Source organism: Rhinolophus sinicus, chromosome 1 (genome assembly GCF_057876585.1).
Source record: "Rhinolophus sinicus isolate RSI-liver-muscle chromosome 1, RSI-T2T, whole genome shotgun sequence".
NCBI lineage: Eukaryota > Metazoa > Chordata > Mammalia > Chiroptera > Rhinolophidae > Rhinolophus > Rhinolophus sinicus.
Genome location: NC_142501.1, coordinates 119184985 through 119208134, shown reverse-complemented (window position 1 = coordinate 119208134; position 23150 = coordinate 119184985). Strand labels below are relative to the sequence as shown.

The following is a 23150-nucleotide window of genomic DNA, read 5'->3' as shown; positions in this document are numbered from 1 at the left end:
ATTAACTTTATTTGAGGCTGACATTAAATAAGACATAATTATCAGCTGGGCTCCAAATTTCACTTGGAATAAAATACCATAAGCCTGCTACTGTTGCATGTATCCTTTCATACAGCAGAAAACTTTTTATAAGCACACAAAAGCTATATGGGCCTTAGTACCAACAACCATTAACGCTATGAGAATTATAACATAATGTTAATAACATAACTTTTCATCACACAGTATAGAATTATCAATGTTTAATTAGCATAATTAGCTGCAATTTCTAGTACATACCATACACTGGAACTTTATAAACATGTATATACTCTTAAAATAAAATATTAAATTAAATTAGGTACAGAAGAATTTTTTTCCTACATGTAATCTATTGCACATGCCTTCATTATTTCTATAAAGTGTTGCAACTTCCCCAAATATCAGGCACATCCATATTCAAATATGAGATACAAATGCAGTCTAACCTCACAATAAGTAATACTTTTCAGTTTATCTGAGCACTGTTCACTCTATATATTTCGATATAAAGATAAATATAAATTTATGTAATATATTTTCACATTTAGGAATATTACAAATAAACGACTCGGTTTTAGGATATTAATAAAAAGATTATCATGTCACAATTTAAAATAAATTAAGTGCATTAAAATTTTTCAGAGTTATAAGTGTTATAAATTATTGTTGGATGTAGATAAAGGTACATTGTTAAACAAGATACCCTCAGTCCTTCCTTTAAATAATTTAAAGATTAATGAGGAACTCAGAAAAATAAAGACATAATGAAAGTCTTAATAAAGTGCTATAATTAGGGTTCTATGAGAACTTATAAGTGGGACACTCAAATGCCTGATGAAAGAATACTCACATCAACTTTAATCTGTATATTCAGTAGATTTCTCACTTCTGAACATAATACTACTTGATGAAATATTATAGTTTGAGGTAAAGTTAAGATTTTAGATATTATTTTATTCCTAGAAGGTAAACAGGGACACAGAAGAGAGTAAAACAGGAAAATTAAAACAATGCATTTAGCTACTTGTTTCTTTGATATGGTACAATTAAAATAGCTTAGCATTTATCGAGTCATTATTGTTTGCCAGACAATGTGATGAGAATATTCCCTCCCTCATTTAATCCTCTCAACCCTATTAAAGGACCATTTAAGCCTATTAATGTACTATTATTATGCTCGTCTTTTAGATGTGGAAATCGGCTTACACTGGTCAAAGAACTTGCCCGTAGTCATAAAGCCAGAAGCTAAGCTTTTAATAACAGACCATCTCCGACAGTGTGAGGGAAAAACCATAAAGCACAGGGAGCAAGTGTGGGGGAGGGGGGGTTGATGGAGAGTAGGATGGCAAGCAAGTTCAGTTATCTACTCTGAAGCTATTTTTTCCCACAGATCAGTGAAGAGGCTGGCACTGTTAAATATGACTCTGCACACATAAGTCTCTCACAAATCATTCTCATCGGAAATTTATATAAAATGAAGAAGCCCTGCTATGAATATCCGAGAGTGTTCGAACATAGTGAAGGCTAATTACATAATTACGTATCTAATTATTTAACATCAAGATATTCATTACATCTGATCACATAAGACATTAGTGCATTTGCTGTTATATTTCTAAGCTGAACTTCTAATTTTAAACAGAGTTTGTATGTAATTATTTTTATGATGGTATCAAATTCCACAAAATATTCTTTCACTGTGAAATCTACATCTTCAATTTATGGCTCCCTATTATAAAATTTTATCTAGGGATTACTGATGTTCCTTGACTTCATTATATTAGACAATCTTCATGTTACTACTTCAGTCCTAGCTAAGCCTTAAACTGAGACACGTATCTGTTAAACTGAATGGCTTTTTATGCTGAAATCCATCAATCACATAAAAGTCACTTACCACAGTGGAATGAAGATCAGAATTCCATGTTAGAAGGAGATGCTAAAACTATAATTCAGATTTTTTTAAAAGTATAATCCAAAAAAACAATCCAGATGTATTTCCTAAATATTAATTTAAACTCTTTAATTCTTATAATACTTCTTAATTTAATACACTATGATTTAATTTAATATAAATGATAAAAATCTCATTCTTGGAGTTGGTGGTGAAAACATGTCCTCATTTTTTTATAGGCTTTATTGAAGAGTGGTTTAAGAATGGTACAGTACACGTAACTATCTAAAACTAACCATTACTACTTTTTAGAGATACAGGGGAGCCATTTATAAGAATACAGCTTTGCTTAAATTTAGCACCATTTATACACATTAAAAAAAAACTGCTGCTACAGGTATTAAAAATAGTTTAGTCTCTACAATTTAGTCTTCATTTCTTTATGTAGTGCAAAAACCTATGCCTCAAAAAAATAAAAGATTACAAATGTGTACACACGCATAATAAAGAAGTTTCACAATATTACATTTTCTTTTTAAAATGAAGACAATTCAAAGGTAGAGAAAATCCTGTATCTGGTTAAGTGATTGAAGTAAACATAAGAGAGAGTCACCAGCACATTTTTACAAAGGCCCAATATGGGTGTGATAGTTCCCAAGGCAATAATTAAACTAAGTCGAACAAAAATAAAGGGTAAATCCTGGAGCAGGATGCCCAGGGAATTCAGAAGAGGGTTCTGGGGAGTGAATATAATTCGGAGGAGAGAAATAAAACTGAATATGTAGACTGGGTAGAGCCAGCCTGACCTGTACACGGCTTGGTGGCCAGCCACACGAACCATTTCTATGGTGTCAGACCACAGCAGAAAGCTCCACAGGAAGATCTCCGCACGAACGTCCCGCTGGGACATCATTCTCAGGATTCCCAACTGGAAGGAGGGTTCCTGGGGTCCTGCCAGCTCCGGAGCAGGGCTCTGTGTAGTGGCTACTGGTGGCTGTGATGCCCCCGTCCTGATGGCTGGCTGGGGAGTAGCAGAGTTTCCTTCATTTTCCCTCCCTTGATCTGTCACAGTTTTTATTTGTGGCAAAGTGGTGATACGGATGTGCCTATCTTCATTACCTGCAATAAATTGACTTATTTAAATTAAATTTTTAAAATTTTATTTAAATTGAAAAAAATTTTAATTTTTATATTTTTAAAATTTCATTTAAGTTTAAAATTAAAAAATAACATTGTAAGCGTTTTCTTATTTAAGGTCTGTTTTACACATGGAACATCAAGATAACGATGCATAGCAAATTGAAAAAAAAAACAACCACAACAACAAAAAACAGAGTCAGAGAAGGTTCTTTATGTCTTCGTATTTTCAATCCTAAATCATTTTTACCATTTCATAGTAATAGCCACTATTGGTTATTGGGCTGAGCACTTTCATACATTATTTCATTTAATCCTCAGAAAAAGTTGAGAAATAATCCCATTTTATAAATATGGAAACTGGTGCCCAAGAGGCAAAATGACACCCAAATTCAAATACACAGCACTGGGCAGAGCTGGAATTCACACCCAGACTGGTTTGACCCCAGTACAATCTCTTAACTTTATGGCTCATCTAGAAGCAATATGTCACGTGCTGACATATTACTCATCTAGAAGCAATATGTCACGTTCTGATTTTAAAGCATACAAATGTCATAAAATCAAATGAATCTAGTCCAATAGTCAAATGAAAGTACAATGATCCAATCTTGTGACTTTTACCAGAGGCCCAAAGAAATCACTACAATCCAATTCTCCAACTTGGAGTGTGGTGCTAAGAGGGAATCTATTTAACTTCTTAGTGATGGGTGACACTCAGAAGCCAATATTTTAAAGTTGTTCTTTCCCCAAAGTTGTTGAACTGGTCACTGCAATTGGTTAGACTAAAGCAACGTATTTGTAGCCACAAGGCTATGCTTGGTCAACCTACCAGTCATCTGAATGAACAGAGCATTTTCTCATCAACTTCACATTATGTGTGTGTGTGTGTGTGTGTGTGTGTGTGTGTGTGTGTGTGTGTCTGTGCACACGTGGGTGTCGAGGTTGGGGGATTATGAGAGATCTGCAAATCTCAAGACTTACTAACAATTTTGATGGTATGGTTTTTATACATGAAAAAGGTATAGCACATTATTTTTCAAACATTTATCCACTTAAGCACCATTTTTATTGCTAGGAATTTATCAGGCCTTGACAAAGTCTACTTAGTAAACATGCTGACCTGGTTTATAACCTGATAAGACAAAATTTAAAGAGAGTCATTAGATTGAACAACTGGAAAACTTAAAGACACAAAAAGCAATAAAAATGTGTTGAACAATATTGAGCTGAATTTATTTATTTTAAAATAAATAAATTATTATGATTAATGACTAATAAAATGTTTGATTACTATAAATAGATATTTAGAGGACAAATCTCAGTTTTATGTTTATACAATTTAATTTCTACTTTAAAAATTTAAGTGTGAGTGGAGTATATTAATAAACTAAAAACATACTCTAAAATCTTGATGAAATATTACTTACTTCAATATGAATCATTCATAAGCAAATGGAAGGACCCATGACCCTTAGAAACTTCTTTATCAACCTTTAATATCAGAGTGCCATGAATGAGTATCATTTTAATAAACAATACTCAAGTAAGAGAGAAAATTACATACTAATTACTATTATTTTAATAAGCATAAAATCATCCCAGATGCTCACTGGCATCAATTATATCTCCCATTTTACAAAAAAAAATCAATATAAAAATATGTTTTTTAGAGTATGCATGTCCTAGAAAACTCTCTTTCACCTCTCCTAGTAGATAACGCTGTTAGAATGAAAATCCAAATTCCTTTTTCATCATGAAGAACACAGCGCATAATTTAGGCTGCTGAAGATAACTGCCCAATCAGCATTGTTGCAATGCCAGGAAGTGGCAATCTAAGAAGTGACACATTAACACTTTTAAACAGTCAGTAAGAATCTTAACATCTATAGATAAGAGCTGTGGGATGTACAATACATTCTTCGCTAGAGTTCATTTTTAATGAAATGCAAGGTAACAGTCCATGTGTATTTGGTGAAATCAGAGCTGGGAGCTTCATAACCTCTCCACAGTTTAATAGAGACTAGTTTAGGTTTGGGGGTCCAGGGACTCTGCTGTCCTTTTTCCAAGTGAGAAGCACTAGAACTATCAACTGGAAAGCTCTGCAGGTCTCTCAGAGGGCAAGTAAAGTTGAAGAAGTCAAGAAATAGTTAAAACAAACAAAGAAAGAAAAAAAACTCATAGACACAGACAACAGTATGGTGGTTACCAGAGGGGAAGGATGAGGGGAAGTTGAAAAGAGTAAAGAGAGTCAAATATATGTGATCAAAAGAGAACTGATACTGGGTGGTGAACACACAATGGGATTTATAGATGATGTAATACAGAATTGTACACCTGGAACTTATACAATCTTATTAACCCATGTCACCCCAATAAATCTAATTTTTAGAAGAAAGAAAAAAAAATCGTTTGGTCATTAGAATGGATCAGCAAATTTATCCCCAAGCAATGTAACCTTTCATGTACTTAATACTATTCCCTTTGGATCCATGATTAGCTTCCCTCTAAATTATTTTTAAAATTTCCACTTACAGCTGGAATTCTTTTTGTTATTGTTGTTAGCTGTTAGTGTTCTATTTGGGTAAAACAATGTTTATTTGCACAAAACCCATAAAAGATATAAGCATGAAGAAAGAGATCTTGTCACTTCCTTAGCAGTTCACGTTGCCCTATAAAAAGTAAAAATAGCAGCTGCACTGTGTAGTTCCCCACATCTGAAGCCAGTTGCCAAAACAACATTTTGTGTTCACTGTGCAAGCTAAATAATTAAGGAAATGTAATTTTGATAAGTGTTTAAGTAGGTAATACATACCTATTTTACTTTGTTATTTTGTATATTAATGTATTTTTATCTCTAACTTGTTCCCCATAAGTTTTAGATAGCTTACAGGGAAAACGTAAGTACAACATGACAAATCAGTAGTGAGGAATTTTCTAGAGTGAGCATGTATTCCGCCTTCAAAAAGGAAAAGCAAAAAAAGTTATTTAAATAAAAAGACAGAAAATGAAGAATCACAAGGAAAGGCACCTGAAAACAAGACAGGAATGAAGCTGATACTAAAAATGTAGTATTTAGGCTCCCAACTGATATGAGCAGACAAATTTTAGAGTGTTGGACCAAGCTTCAGCTGGGCATTGAGAATGATATAGCAAATAATGTGGGAAGGGTCTCCGCCTTCACCACTCTCTCCTGGTATCACACTGATAAATATAGAAGAGTAAACGTGGCAGGGCTTTAAAAGGAAGGTAAATTCTGTGATGAGAGATTATTACAGAGGGTCTGAATTAGACAGGGGGTCTGGAAGGCTCATCTGAGAAGAGACAATTAAGCAGCGACATGAAGAATAAGTAAGAATGAATTAGGTCATCGTCACACAGCTAGCAAAGAGGTCAGAACATGAACTTCAAACCCTTAACCTCTAGACCATACTGTGGCACGGTCAGATTATGTAGAACCTTATGGGCCATGGTAAAGGTTTTGGACTTTATTCTGAGTTCCCTGAAAAGCTGCTGAAGATGAGGAGAATGGAAGGCACCGGAGACAGAGAGGTCATGGAGACATCAGCAAAGAGGCTCTTGAGACCGATGAGAAATGAAATTGTTACTCATTTAACATCAACTAGAAGATCAAATTATAATATTCAGAAAAAGTCTGGCTAGTCTTAATGAACAGCCCCCAAAATCCATTTTCCCAGAGAGAAAAATGTTCCAGAGAAATTGACATGCTAATGACTTGGAGCATTCTAGAAAAAAAAATCTGGGAAAGAAAATTAAGCCTTATTAAATTTTTTCAAAAAATATATTAAGCACACAAAACACTTTTAGTTATACTACTCTTAAAGAATAAGAGGAAAATGTAATATCTTAAAATATACACCAGGGCAAATTATAAACGTGCTATTCTGACACTATCCATTGATTAAAAATCACTGTGCTATGTAGAGTTTGCTTCCTTTGACGAGCATATCTGAGGTCTGGAAGGCAAATAATGTCGCCACCAAGTAATAAAGGCAGAGTACTGCTCTTACTTCACAGGATAGTTATGATGATGGATGCAGTCAATATTTGTAAAGCATTTAAAATAGTGTCCGACACATAGAAACAGCCATATGTATGTTATATACATAAAAAGTATAAATCACTAAATAATTTACTGGGCTTTTGAGTTTTGATTTTTTTTATTGGGGAATATTAGGGAACAGTGTGTTTTTCCAGGGCCCATCATCTCTAAGTTGTTATCATTCAATCTAATTGTGGAGGGCACAGCTCAGCTCCAAGTCCAGTTGCCATCTTCAATCTTTAGTTGCGGGGGCGCAGCCCACCATCCCATGCAGGAATTGAACTGGCAAACTTGTTGTTAAGAGCTCACGCTCTAACCAACTGAGCCATCCGGCCGCCCCAACAATTTACTGTTTTAAATGAATTCGAATAGAATAGAAAATACCAGAATGCAGTCACCAGTAAGGGTGATTAGCTTGTTAAACTTGGGTTACAATTACTCTGTTACCCAGTATCCCATACATCTGGGGAGGTCAAAAAGTTTGAGAAACAGTGTCACACACTACAGAGCCTTATGAAAGTCATGAGTTGAATTCTCGTATTTGCCTGTTCACACCACAAAGAAAAATGCTTCCATGCAGATATGCCCTGTGTGGGCAGAGACAGCTTGCACCAGCCAACAAGAGCCTACCATGTGCATCTCTTCCCAGTCCCATGTGTTTAATGACGTCACCTTGGTAGCTTGAAACTGGTCATGGTAAGAGAACTCACGTCAGAAAAAGTGGCAAGTTCTACAAATGAGGGTTTTTGCTCCTCTAGAGAGACACTTGTTGAAACACTGAGCAGCACACTGCTGCCTGTGCTCCAAACTGCATGCGTGTTTTCACCAAGTCGGGATAAATAATACTACTAAGGACTTCAAGACAAATATTTACCCTATCATCAGCTCTGGAAGAGCCCAGGAGGTACATTTCCAGCTGGAACATAGTTGTGGCAACTTTAAGAACTGTCTTATATTGATATCTGGTAAATTCAAAAGCCCTAAGATTCAGTTTCAGTTCCCTGCCTGGCATTGCCTAAATCTGAAAATAAATAAATGTATTCTTTCTGGAGTTTAGGCAATGTGACATTGTAGACTCATCAAACACTGAACAAATGGCTAAAAACTGATAATATTATTGATTTTAAAATATTCCATTTTTGAAGACTGTCTGAGAAAACTTTCTAATCTACATTTTCTAATCTTCAGCTTTTCATTTGGAATAGTCTGGCCTTACTCCCTAGTTGAGAGGAATAGTCTGGCCTTACAACCTAGCTTAGACTAGAGAATGTGATTTAATTTACAACATACAAATAGAAAATTTATTTTATATATTTATATCTGGAAATATAAAAATACATAACATAATAACTAATAATTATATTAATTATGTATCAATATGATTATACATACACAATATTATTATGTATGATTAATATAATACTAGATAATATGCAATACAATACATATTGATATAATAGATTACATATATAAATAATATATATAATAGTGAATATATTTAAATAGAACATAAATTGTAAGGGAAAATGTTGAAAAGTGTATAGTTGTCTTATTTCCAAATATAAATAATTCTAGATTTTGAAATGGTTTGAAGTGTCTCTGCTAGTTAGTGCTTGGATACAGACGAGAGCTAGGAACCCCAGCATGAACTCCAGCTGGGTGACAAAAAAACGGACACACACAGGAGTGAGCTGATAAGCTACCGTTAGAGCACTTCCCTCAGCTTCAATTACACATATTTGTTAGTGTCGTTTATTGACATGCTGTTCTGCCCACTGGACCGTGAGCTCCATGAAAGGGAGGCTCTGCCTGTTGTCATGGTACCTCCAGCATGGAGCCCAGTGCTGGCATGGAACAGACTCCCCATGAAGATTTGCTGAATGAAAGAAGGGAGGAATGTCTGTTCTAGAGTCTCGTGGCATGAGTGAGCAATGGGCATCCCGGGGGAATATCTGCAAGGAGGGAAGTAAGCTAAAGCATAAAAACCAGGCCGAATAACCACACCCCACCCCCATTTCCACACACCCCCAACCCCCAAGTCAACAGGAAGCAGGGCTCTGGAGTCCTGACAGAGACTACTACTCAGACAGTCCTTTGTCCCAGGTCCTAGGGCCCTTTAAGCAAGCCCACAGGACTGACTGGGCTAACAAGCCCCAGAAGACATGAGGAGCTCCTGGCAGGGCAGCCTGGGGACCTGCGTAGCTCCCTGGTAAGAAAAGACGTCACATGGCTTTGGGCCCAGCAGAGCACGCCAGTGTGGAGTGGCACTGGCATAGCCCAGCAGGGCTTGGGCAACATCGACAGGAGATGGCACCAATAGCAGCAGCCGTGATTCAAGGCATGTCAAAGGCTTCCCAGACACTGGCAGTGTCAGGAGTCACCAGTCAGGGGACAAAAGTGCCCATGTGTGATTTCCAGAAGAAGGCATTTGTGAGTCTTAGGAAGCAACCTTTGAAAACCCCATCACACCCAGAAATAGAGGGGTTTGGGGTTCTAACATATTATAGCATGTGGAAGCAGAGTGATGTTCCTATACATAGGACCCCACTGTTAACATACACACCACTTAAAACTAACAAACAAAAAATAGACCAACAATGTCTGTACATTGGACAGACCAACAGCTCACCAACCGATTTCACTCTCTTCTGTCCTAGACAAGAAAATCTAGATACTGAAAACCATGTAAAACTTAAAGCAACAAAGGAACAAGACAAACAAATAAAGAAACAAAAACTCACAGACACAGGCAATAGTTTAGTGGTTACCAGAGCGTAAGGGGGGAGGGGTGGTAGAAGAGGGTAAAGGGGGTCAAATATATGGTGATGGAAGGAGAACTGACTCTGGGTGGTAAGCACACAATGTGATATATGTAGATGAAGTATTACAGAATTGTACACTTGAAACCTATGTAATTTTATGAACCATTGTCACCCCAATAAATTTTAATTAAAAAAAAAAAAAAAAAAAGAAAGAAAATCAATGACCTATGCCCTTAATTTCAAACTGGGGCCATAAACTTTTGTTGGTTAATATTGGTATGGAGAACAAGGCTTGATATTATAAAGTAATGCATGTTGCATTTTTTTTAATGTTCCCTTACTCCTATCAGTCTCTGAAATATTTATTTTGAAAATCTCTTGCTACTCTCAAGAATCTCACTTTATATACTAAAATTGTTCATAATTTTTCCCATGTAGGAAAAAATTGACAATTAAGCGCCACATTGTTAAAATCATGTGAAGCTGCCCTAATCAAAGGGAGCCCTGCTTCATGATTCGATAACTCGGGAGGTCCTCTGTCTTGTGGGGTCACAGCAATATAGTTTCTGGCCCACTCCACACTGACCTAATCCTGACAGTTCTGCTTCATTACAAGGTGCAAATCAGAAATCCTAGCCTTCTCTCACCCCACGCTGGTAAATGGCTGCTTATTTCTTGAGAAGAGAAAAAAAATCCTAAACTGACATCGTTTCCTGACACTTCCCTCTTCTAAACAGCAAAGGGAGGGTATGAAAGGAAATACTCCCCCCTCCTTGGGGGGCTCCACACACACTGTTCCTCATACATGCTCTCTAAACACATTGCAAAACATATTATGGAGACCCAGGTCACACACTGGGCTCATATTGTATAATAAGCTTTTTCTTAAAAAGAAACAAAGGGGAACTCAAAATGCCATTCATTTTCTTCAGCGTCCCTTTTTCTTTTTTCTGTTTTTTTAAGGAGGGCGCAGCTCACAGATGCCCATGCAGGATCGAATTGACAACCAGCACCACATTCTAACCAACTGAGCTAACCGGCCACCCCAGCGTCCTTTTTTCTTTTCCCTTCTCCCTTCCGTGCAATCTTGCATACACTTTGAGCCAGAAATTGCCCATCTAGGCATCTAACATGAAGACATAATCACGTATGCTGAGGTACAGCTGTCCTCTGATATACTGATCAGGAGGTAGAGTTCTGCTTCTCTACTCTGAAAAGACCCCTCTGGTGGTTCTAGTGGGTACGTGTGGGTAAGAGCCCTCTGCATATATGATAACAGGTGGCCCGTGATTCACTGGAAATAGCTTAGACATTCAATAAAAATCATCATTCCCATTCATTTTAAGAAATTATGTGTGGTAAGTCAATAAGAAGAAGAAATAACAGATCCTTTTCTTCCAATTCCTGCTCCCAAAACTCTCAGCCTGGATCAGTGCTATAGTCAATACCCAAATTTCTGAGTATCACTGAAGAAAAATCACATAATCTTGATCGGACCCAAGACAAATTCCTCATTTCCATCCTGGGCTGTACCCTAAGCTTCTCCATGGCTTTGACCCACTGTTTCTACTCCCCACAGCGAGGACTCCAAACCTTGCCCATTCTGTTACAGAATCTCTCTCTTTCCTTCACCACCATTGGTCTCAGCAGATAACGTGGCTTCCTAATTCACAAAGACACGGGGCATTTTCACGTGTAAATTGCCCTTGCTTTCTTTCTACCCATCCATTTCAATCACATTTTACAAGTGTGAATCACCTGGGCGGCTTTAAACATTACTAGTGCCTGGATCCCATCCATCCACCCAAAATTATGATTTAATTATCTGGGGGTGCAGTCTGGGAGTCAAACATTTTAAAGCCCCTTCGGTGATTCTATCTGTACAGCCAAAAGTGAGAACCACTGCTCTTAATTGGGGATATAAATAAGGACTCAATGAGGTTTTCTTTTTAAAAATCTACATGTACAAGTCCCATCGCCAGAGATTCTGATTCAATTATCTGGTGTGGTAATGATTGGCACTGATATTTTTAAAGCACTCTATTAAGTGCTTTTCATATGTTGGAAATATCAGGAGAAATTGACAAAAATAAGAGTAGAGGAGGGGTCTAAAAGCTTTGCCAGACCAAGTAAATAAATATACTGATTATCATATTTACTAGTTTCCTGTAAATTAACAAGTTTGTACCCTACAGAAAATCCAATTTCTTCACTAAACATTTAAATGTAAATTTTTTTGAGAAAACAATTGGTAAATATATTGTCTTGAAGTGAAAAAAAAAAGACTTTTTAAGTATAACACCAAAGACAGAGTGCATAAAGAAAATATTGATAGATTGTGTTATATCAAAATTTTAAAATCTCCTATAAAAAATCACTATAGTGAAATTAAAAGGGCAAATAACTCAGAAATATATGATACATTTATGACAGACAAAGCTTAACATCCTTACTATTTACAGAACTCATGAATCGGTAGTTAAAAGAAAAGAATGGACATGTCAACAGAAAAACAGATCAAGGACATATCTATATGATTTTTAAAATCTACAAATAGCCAATAAGCCTATGAGAAAATGTTCAGTACAGCCACTTCTTTAAGCAAATTATTAAAACAATAAGACACTATTTTTGCCTAGGAAGTTGGCAAAAATGAAAAGGAATAAATTGTCTAATGTTACAAGGTTGAGGAGAAACAGGTGTTTTCTTACACTGCTGTTTAGAGGGTAAATTAGGGCATTCTTTAGCGGGAGTCACTGATTGATCGACACATATCAAAAAAACATGAAAACTTTGCAGATACTTTGAGCCAGAAATTGTACATCTAGGCATTTACCCTAAAGAAACAATCATCTATGCTATTCAGGGCCAGCAGTATTTGGTCCAAGTCACTGGATATTAAAGAGACTACACAGAAGGAACTGGACTAGGGCCATTGCTAGCAGATTTATTTGAAAACCTTACACTGCCAACATCATATCTGGCACCTCTTACTGATGTGATAGTGGAAACCAACTCCTCTGCAGAGCTCTGATGTTTTCTACTCAAATAGCCTGTTGATCTCACCTCTAGTCATCTCTGACTGTGCAGCTATCCCGAATGTAGCCAAACTATCTTGCTACCCTCTTTGTACAACCCCCCACGACCCTCCCTGTACATGTCTGCATGTGCAGCCAATCCATAATAGTCCCTTTCTTCTGGCAAGCACTGTCTCCATGGAGTCCAGGCATGTACAGATGCTCAGGGTCTTCTGAGGACACTCTGTGGTCATCATCCTGATATCATTCGGCTGTCGTCCAGTGGCATAACTGCTAACATAACTCTCTCTGTCCCCAGCCTCTGCTTGGCTAGTCACCTCGCAGAGTGGCTTCTGACTCTCATACACAGCACAGGCTCCCCTGAACAGACCACCTGCACCATCCATGTACCAACTGTATTATTAGCTAATAAATCATAGTTCATTAATATAATATAATATTATGCAACCAATAAGAATGACACAGCAGAAAAAGATGGAATAATAAGAACGATACTCACAAGATATAGTTAAGAAAAAAGGAAGTGATAAAATAGGTTTTCTTAAATGAAAGATGTTCATCAAGATGCTATCAGTTACAAATCTCTAGAGTATAGGAGTATGGTTGATTTCCATTTTCTTCTTTTTGACTGATGTCTATTTGACAGCCTTTTTAAATGAATATGTATTATTTTGGAAAAACAGAAAACATTAGAAATAAAACAATTCAAAATGGAATGTTTAAAAAGTTACCTGTTGTTGTTTTTGTATGTGTTGGGCTACAAACCTGAGAAACTGTATTGTGCGGTGGGGTGTGAGGGACGGAGGGCAGAGTGGGATAGGGTGTGGTATTGCATTGTATTGTGTTGTGTTGTATTGTGTTGCGTTGCATTGCATTGCACTGCATTACACTGCACTGTACTGTATGGTATTGCATTGTATTGTACTGTATTGCATTGTATTGTACTGTATTGCATTATATCCCATAGCAGCAGCAGTCACAAGACTTTGGGCGAGGGTACACTTTGTCTCTAGATGGTGCAGGGTCATTATTCCCAAGGAGTCAGGGCTGGAGAGGTTGAGAATTGGCCACCACCTGAGTGACAGTCCTGCCTTAGAAATAGATAGTTATGACTCTAAATGAGGGCCTAGATGAATGGTTTTCAGACATTAGCAGAAGTACCACTTTTTCAAATGAGATCTTTCATAACATACTAACTCCTAAACAAACAAAAAATGTGTTGATCTGGTATCAGTAGGAATTGGGACATCCAGAAATTTTTAGATTAGCTCCTGCAGTAGCTTTGTAGGCTTCCAAATTGACAATTTGAAAACAAACAGTAGTTGGTGTTAAGAAAACAACTTCCATTCCAGCAATAGGTTTGTGGACTCAGGGTGTGACATCCAACTGAAATTATTCTTACTACCCAAGCATGCCTATTTATTTCATGTACACCTAACACCTTAGATAAGATGAAGTTTTCCTTTCTCTGTGGCCCCAAAGTACTTTAACTATTACACTCTGTTATACCAGTAATAACAAGGTATCGGAGCAGAACTCATGCTATTCAAATGAGTCCTGCAGGTAGGACTGAAAATTTGCGCCCTAACTGTGGACTTCTTTATGTATGTTTATATTCACTGGTTCATATGGGGGTTAAGGAATCTAGGTTGGGGCAGGAAAGGAAATCTAACAGTGACCATGCTTTGGGGTTTAGATGATATAAATAAGGACAAACTATGTGGAATAAAGCTACCTCAAAAGAAGCCACAAGATCCAGTAATAGGAGGGAAATGGTGGTTTCCAGCTGAGTAGAATGGCTATTATTTGGAATCATTAAAGCCCAGCCCATCTACTGGTACATAAACATTCTGGGGATAAAGGCTTATGTTTCCTCATTAAAATAGCTATTCCATTACACTGTTTGGGGCCTCTCTAGAAAAGTAGAACTCAGTGGAAGGAAGCCATTATTCCAACTGGCAGACAAAAGGAAGTCAGTGCAAAGCACCAGCAGAACATCGAGCAAACATGCCAGAGGCGAGTCTCAGCAGTACTGAGAGTGTTTGGAGCACAGAGCAGAGCAGGAGTGGAAGGAAAATAGCACACCAAATTCTTTGTGCACGAGAATGACGACCGAGAAGAAAGCAGGAAAAATGGGGTAGCCAACAGTGTGGACAACAGATGAGACCACAGGAGACACTTCCGGTCTGGTTTGAAAATGGGAGCGGAAACAAGATGGCAGAGGAAGAGAAATGGAGGTCTAGTCACTGGCAGGTTGAGAGTGAACTAGCAAAATTCAGATGGAAATGTTCAGGTATGCTCATTTGTACACTTACTAGTAAGACCTGGGGACATATGGTCTATATATTGGATTCTTGTTATTTGTTCACTTGCCTGGGTCTGGACATTACAATGAAGTCCTTACTCAATGTCATTATTCCATGACTGTAAGTGAAATAACGTGTAAGGAAACCAATTTTATGGTGAATGACACGACATTATTCGAGGATCTACTGTATTAAGTACTACCGTAGGTACATGTGTGATTCTGCCACGCCTCAGAGGTCTATGCAGCAGGAAACATTCCCACGTGAGGCCCAGGCTCTGAGCAATGAGGCACTTGGACGTTATGACATAGTAATCACGTGATACTGAGGTATTTCAACTGGTAATTGGAAGTTAGCAGAAGGGATTCCTTGGATCAGTGAAGATTGCTCTAAGCATAAGCATATTTCGTATATAGAATAACTTCTATTTTAAAAATTAGAAAAGGAAAAGCTACACAAGGAGCGAACGTTGGTAGCTTGGAATTGAGGTGGTTGGGATAGTACAAGAGCATCCAGAAATCCAAGCATTGTAGATTATCTTAGTTTCATCTAGTATAACATCAAAACTGCTGCAAGACAACAGACGTAAATGCATTTCAAACTATCTGGAGAGAGCACAGAACAGAATATATTCCCTTTCCCAACATTGGCTAAAGGGAGCCATCTTATTCTGAATGTTGTTTGCCACCCACCCTTCCCTACCTCTTTGATTCTGAAATCCTACATGCAGTGAAACCATATTTATAGCATACTTCCTTATGTTCAGATTCATATATTATAATTTACATGTTTATGAACTTGTGTATTGATATAAGTTCCAGAGGATAAATGAGAATTCCCCGTGGATTCAAAATTCGCACAATTTATTTCACTAGTATGCATGTTAAAATAAGTATTCGAGACTATTCAAGTTCAAAGTTTGCATAAAAAGTTAAGTGTACAAAAAAATCAAAAAACAAAAAGGAATTAAAGGTACATGTAATTAATGTTTACAAAGGCATTTTGAGGGAATGCTGGTTCATTAAAGGGTGATTTTATTAAATTGTGGAGAATTGAAAATATGAACCCTCCTAAGTTTGGACAGAGAAGAGCTCCAGAGGGAGGCTCTTCAATGAACAAGAGGCAGTTGTATAAGTTGTCCTCGCGTCTTCTCCCCAAGACTCACTTCTTCTCTGGAGTTTTCTTATTTTGAGTCTCAGTATCATCATCACTTCTGAATACAGGGAAAATTCCCCTTTAAAAATCCAACTCATCATTTAAAATATAAAATGCCAATAAAATATTCTCAAAAATATACATGTGCATTTTTAAAAAAAGAGATCTTTCACTAAAAACTTGAACAGAAACGTTCCCATTCACATGGAGAGAACAGAAACATTAAAAACAGTTTGATCTCAAAATAGGTTTACGTGGTTAAGGAGTCTGAAGAAGTAGCAAAGAGTTTGGCGACTCCCAAATCTCCTCAGTTTAAAACAAATGTACGTGACTCTGGAGGGCAGATGTAACTTGATACCTTTTCCTCAACCCATGGCCACTGACTGCCATCTTATCTACCTTGTCACCTGTGTCATGTTAAACATAATAGTTCATCACCTCCTACCCAAGACAAAGTGCAAAATATAAAGGTCAAGAGTGTCAGATTTCCTGGAGTGTCAGCCTCCAATTCAGTTTTGCTGCCAATTTGAGAAGCAAGAGTGACAAGAAGAATGGTGGCTCATAACCCATAAAATGATTGTCTGGTCTTTTCCTTCCCGGCTGTAGTAGTCATGCCTATTACTCCAAAGCATTCTCTGATGAGTCACTCAATTTACCCTGTCCAGCCCATCAGGAAGTGATTAAATAAAACCTACCCATTTCAAATGCAAAAATCTTAGCCATGCAATAATTGCAGCCTACAAATACTGTGAATTAAACACAGCTACTACCCCATGAAACAAAGTCAAGAGAATTTAGGACTCACCAAACAGAATATTCAATAAACAAAATACTTTTTTTTCCTAAAAAAAGGCCAACCCATATTTAATTTTGACTGATTCCTTTAGAGAATGTGGCAAATACTGGTTTTTATAGTGTGAATTTTAGCTTTCTGATAATCCACTGTTAAAAACAATTCCCTAGGACATAAGTGCAGTAGTCCTATTAATTCCTGTATCAAAGGTATCCAAACTAAACTCTTTATATATTCATCTAAACTTCAGGTTTTAAGAGAATTCCTAAAAATAAATTACGTAGATAATTTTCTTGCTAGAGTAAACATTACATTTTTGATACTAAATATTTGGTAACTTTATTCATTTATCAGTGCTGTCAAAATGCAAATAAGAAATAAGAATAACTGTCTAGCTATCAAAGTAGGTTTTTAAAAAATTACATTCCGATTATTATTCATTTGTAAAATTATATTCATTTGTACTCTTCTATCTGTAATGTTAACCCTGAGAAAAGTTATCATTAAACATGTCAATAGATAACAAGGTGGGAGAGAGGTGAATGATATATCTAACTTTAAAAAATTTTACATTAAAAAAATACTTACTCTTTTGCTTCCCTCTAAGAGAATATGTCCTGAGTTTTTCAATAATATCAACCACGATCAAAGAAGTCAGAACCAGAGACACTGGCACATCAGGTAAGGTATCAGGTAAGACAACAGCAGAACCATTAACATTCTTTTGAACCTGTTTTCAGAAAACCATTTAGAAGTATTAAATCTTTGTGCTTTCATTATTTAAAATTATTTTAATCATCTGAAAACAGTACTAAATTAATTATAAATACATTTATTAAAAGACTAGAAGCTTGGTTTTCAGCTTCTCAAGTATTCAACCCCCTAAGATTTTGAACCATTTCTAAAGATGTAATAAGGATTCATATCAACAGAAGAACTTTCAGTTCAAGAAACAGCTTAGTAAATGCATGTAAAATGTAATAGCAGGCTTCTGGTAGAGGTGGAATAGGCAATTTCTTCCAACCCTGCTGCTAAGCAGAGCTTCTGGAGTCCTAGCTCAAAAAGCTACAGGGACAAGTATTGGAGTTTAGGAAATTCCAAGAAGGTAGAGCCCCAGCTAGACTTTGGGGCACTTGCTTCATCTGATTAAGGTATCTACAAAAAAAAAAAAAAAAAAAAAAAGAAAGAAAAAAAACCTATGGCGAGCATCATATTAATGGTGATATGTTGAGAGTTTTTCCTCTGAGATCAAGAACAAGACAATGCCACCATGACCACTTTTATTCAGCATTGCACTAGAGGTCCTAGCCAGTGTAATAGACAAGAGAAAGAAGAAACAGTATAAACATTGGCAAGACAGAAAAACAAAACTTCATCATTAATAGACTATACAATTGTATATGAAGAAAATCCCCCCAAATGGAGAAATTATTTCTACATGCCAATAACAAAGAGAAAATGAGATTACAAAAAACAAACAAACAAACAAAAACCATGATATAATTCAATGCAACCTCAATCAAAAATCAAAGTTTTCCTAGAAAATAACAAGCTGATTCTAAAATTTACATGGAAATACAAAGGGCAAGACACCAGAAGAAAACAAAAAAATTATTAAGATTTATTCCTCTGGATATAAAGAGCATTTATAAAACCACAAGAATTAAGACAATGTGGTGTTGGCACAGGAATAGAAAAGTAGGTAATGGGACTGAACAGAAAACTCAGAAATAGACCACACACACACACACACACACACACACACACACACACACATATTAGATATATGTACCTAACTTATACACCATATATATATATATATATATATATATATATATATATATATATACACATATATATATGTATATGTGTATATATATATATACATATATATATATATATATACTTATCTGATTTATGATAAAGGTAGCACCACAGAGAAATGTGGAAAAACAGACTTTTTAATAAATGGTGCTCAGTCCATGGGATATTCTTCAGGAAAAATAGAACTTGCCTCCTATGGCATAACACGTACAAAAATTAGCTCCAGTTGGATTGTAAAGAGAATGGTAGAACAATACAGGGCCCAAAATATAATATAGGAGAATATCTTCAGGATCTCAGTTTTCAGATTTACAATATGACAAAATCTTCTCAAATAAGTTACTAAAAGCACTATCCATAAAGGAAATAAATTGATAAATTGGACTATTTTTAAATTAAGAACTTCTCTCTATCGAAAGAAACCTTTAAGAGTATTAAGTCACAGAATAGGAAGATATTTGTGATACACATAACCCACAAAGGGCTTGAAATCTGAATATGTAATTCATCCAAATCTATTTTTAAAAGATAAGCAACACAATGGAAAAAATGGGCAAGAAAAAAAAAAAAATGCTCAGTCTCATGAGTGATTGGGAAAATGCAAAACTACAATGAGATTCAAGAATATACCCATCAGAATGGCTAAAATAAAAAGACTTAAAATGCAAGTGCTGGTAAGTGTGTGGAGCAACAGAAATGCCCCCTCTCTGCTAGTGGAGGTCTAAACTGGTCTAATCTCTTTGGAAAACCAGCATTGTCCTTTACAATGGAACTGATGGGTATCTTATGACCCATCAGTTCTACTCCTGCATATTTCACCAACTGAAATGCTTGCCCATGTGCACCGAAAGACAAATGAAAGGATGTCCACAGCAGCATTATGTATGGCAGGCAAAACTGGAAACAACTGAAATGGCCATCAAGGGTAGAACTGATCCATGAATTGTGATATATTTATGAAATGACTCCACAGGAATGAAAATCAATAGGCTACAGTTAGACACAAAAACAGGAATGGACTACACTTTTGAATAAAAGAAGCCAGATGTAAATTAGATAGATGGTAGATGATTGACAAATAATATACATCAGTTGATTTCCCTTTATAAAATATTTAAAATCAGACTAATCTGTGGATTAGAAGTTAAGGTGGCACACTACCTTTGGGGTGGAGGGAAAGATTCATTTCAAGGAACATGGGATGGCTTTTAGGCAGCTGGCAAAGTTTTATTTTTTTGAACTGGGTAGTGTTTACACAGGGTTTTGATTCATGTTATCCCGTTAATATTGTATATTTATGTTGTGTGTACTTTTCTGTTTGTGTGTTACACTTCAGTGAAAAATTACCCCCCATACTTACCTCTCTCACCACGCTTATCATCTGCTCAACATATGAATGAAATATCACAAAGTAATTTAAGTTGTGCACTTTGGGGAAGTGAAAATTATATCTTTCACAGCAGCTTGCAAATTGATAAGATTAGGAGGGCATTCTTCTTTGAACTTCTTGGATAATAAATTCTTACAGCCTGGAAGTTCTGCCTATAATATTCCTGTCCTGCAGACTCCTGTCCATTAGAGCCCTTTTGAAGCTGCATTTAGTCAAAACATAAAGTTATTTTCAAAGAAGTATCATGTGCAAAGTATTTGTCAGTGGATATATTATCAAAGGTCTTAGAGCATCAGTGGTGGTTATGCACTGGAATATTGTTCTATTCCATTTAGAACTGAATACAATCATGAAAGACAGGTTAGAAGAAACAAATATAGGACCTACTTTCAAATTCCTTGCTCTTAAAAATTATTTTGAAATAACATTCCTGTCACACACACAAACACAGAAGTAATTTATATATATATATATATATATATAATTTTTTTTAAAATTGGAGAATATTGGGGAACAGTGTGCTTTTCCAGGGTCCATCAGCTCCAAGTCATTGTCCTTCAATCTAGTTGTGGAGGGCGCAGGTCACTGGCCCATGTGGGAATCGAACTGGCAACCCTCTTGTTAAGAGCTCTAGTTCTAACCAACTGAGCCATCTGGCCACCCAGTAATTTTTTTTTTTTAATTGGCTGTTAGACTTTCCTCCACAATCTCAGGAGTAACAATCATCTGAATACTATATATATATATATATATATATATATATATATATATATATATATATATATATACACACACATTTGGAAGAAGACTGGATGAAATAAACTTTAAGGAATTTGTTGGGTAACCACTCTATCCAATCCCAATAACAGAGGAAATTTTTAAATCTCAAAATCTTGCAGTAGAAGAAATCAAAATGCCATACCTCAGTCACTGCTATAGAAAAGCTGAAGCTGGGGAGTGTGGTGAGTACTACACACATCATCATAACAGGTCTCCTAGCAAAGGAGAAAAGAATAAGCAAAAGCAGCAATGTACAAGATCAACACTTCCTGTTAGTTTTTGCTAATTTTGCAGTTCCTGTTCCATTCATCAATAGTTTTTCTAAGAAGCTACTGCTTCCCTATTTCCATTTCCCAAATGCTTTAGTATGGCAAAGGGGAACACAGGCCAAAAAAACAGAATGCTTTTCTAGAACAAAGGAGGACAGATTTCCAAATAACTAACAAGTCACAGACAACTAAAAGCTCACAGTGTAAGACACATGACATGCAACAGTTTTACATTTCATTAATTAGAATCCTGCCCGAGTTCAAGCTCTGATGACCAACTGGTAAAAAAAGAACAGCACAATTTTTTTAAGTTATATGATGCCCCATGTGGTAAAATCGATTTTTCAAACAAATACATTTAGAGATGATATTTGGATACTTAAGGACGACTTAGATTGAAAATATTTGGATATCTTTTGTTTGAACTGCCCCCCCCCCAAAAAAAAACACACACATATATACATGAAAATCACATAATTTTTCAAACTTGTTTTTGGACCATTTCTTAAATCTTGCAAGATCAATCAATCAATCAGTTATTGAGATAGAATATGTATTCAATATTCTATCTTATGGCAGGGAGAATTTAAACATAGTTACACATTTAGCATCATCAATTTAGGGGAAGACAAAATATACTTAAAGATTTTCTATAAAGAAATATTTACCTCCTATTTCCTTAGTTAAATACGTAATATATTTATTACATTTATAGGATAGTGTGTTTCTAAGTACAAAAAGTATTGGAGTCTTTCAAATGACAAAGAATTTCTCCTGGGTCCTGACAGGTGTCCCTCTATTCCAGCCCCATCTCAGATGTTCTAGGTATAGATACAAACCAGAACCAGCACGCCCTGTTAAAACCAGAAGCATGATGGGATTTTAAATCAGTCACTTTGCCTCCTTTTCTGAGCCCAGATCCAGGTTCTTGCAACACTCAACTCTCTAAGACTGGCTGCAGCATTCATAGAGTCCTCTTCTCAGCTTGACTTCTAAAAGATGAAGAGTATCCCAGGAACTACTCCTGCACCTCTTCTTAGTCTTCATGATCTCCCTTGACTATCTCAGCCAATCCCATGGCTTTAAATACCACCCACTTGCCCATGACTCCCAAACCTATTATAATATATAGAGACTGGCCTCTATCTTGAGCCCTGGACTTATACTTCAGCTGTCTACTTGACACCTCTACTTGGATGTCTAGAAGGCAACTCAGACTTAACATGCCTAAAGAAGAACCTACGCACATCCTTCTCCATACCTGTTCTGATCATCATCAAATCCTATCTCATTTACTGCCAAAATACATTTGGGATCTATGCTCTGCTAACACCAGGGTTCATCTACTATCATCTCTCCTCTGCAGTGTTTTCTAAGTGGTTTCCTGTTCATGCGTCTATTCTAGCAACACTTTCTCCATAGAGTCAACAGTCATATTTTCAAATGTAAAACACATCTTATCACTGTCCTGCTCCACAGTCTCCAATGCTGGAGTATGGAAAGACTGGGGAGTTATTGTTGAATGGGTAGAGTTTCAGTTTTGCAAGATGAAAAGAATCCTATGGATGGATCGTGGTGATAGGAGCACAATGAACAATTAGAATAAAATTGAAACTTATTACCCTAGCCTACACTGCTCCCCATAATGCATTTCTCTTATTTCTCCTACTTTCCTCCTCACTTGCAATGACCTGCATCTCCCCCAACACCTACTTAAG

At 36.4% G+C, this 23150-nt stretch overlaps 1 protein-coding gene across 1 annotated transcript in view; it reads right to left on the bottom strand.

Annotated features, from left to right (window-relative positions):
* The window catches only part of TMEM236 (transmembrane protein 236), a 33824-nt gene continuing 10674 nt past the window's right edge, over positions 1–23150 (bottom strand). The window contains exons 2-4 of the mRNA XM_019752069.3: positions 21306–21378; positions 17758–17899; positions 1–3034 (exon numbers count right to left, since the gene is read on the bottom strand). Of these exons, the coding sequence (XP_019607628.3) occupies positions 2451–3034; positions 17758–17899; positions 21306–21378 (799 nt within the window). The 3' untranslated portion in view covers positions 1–2450. The remainder of the gene's footprint in view (positions 3035–17757; positions 17900–21305; positions 21379–23150) is intronic.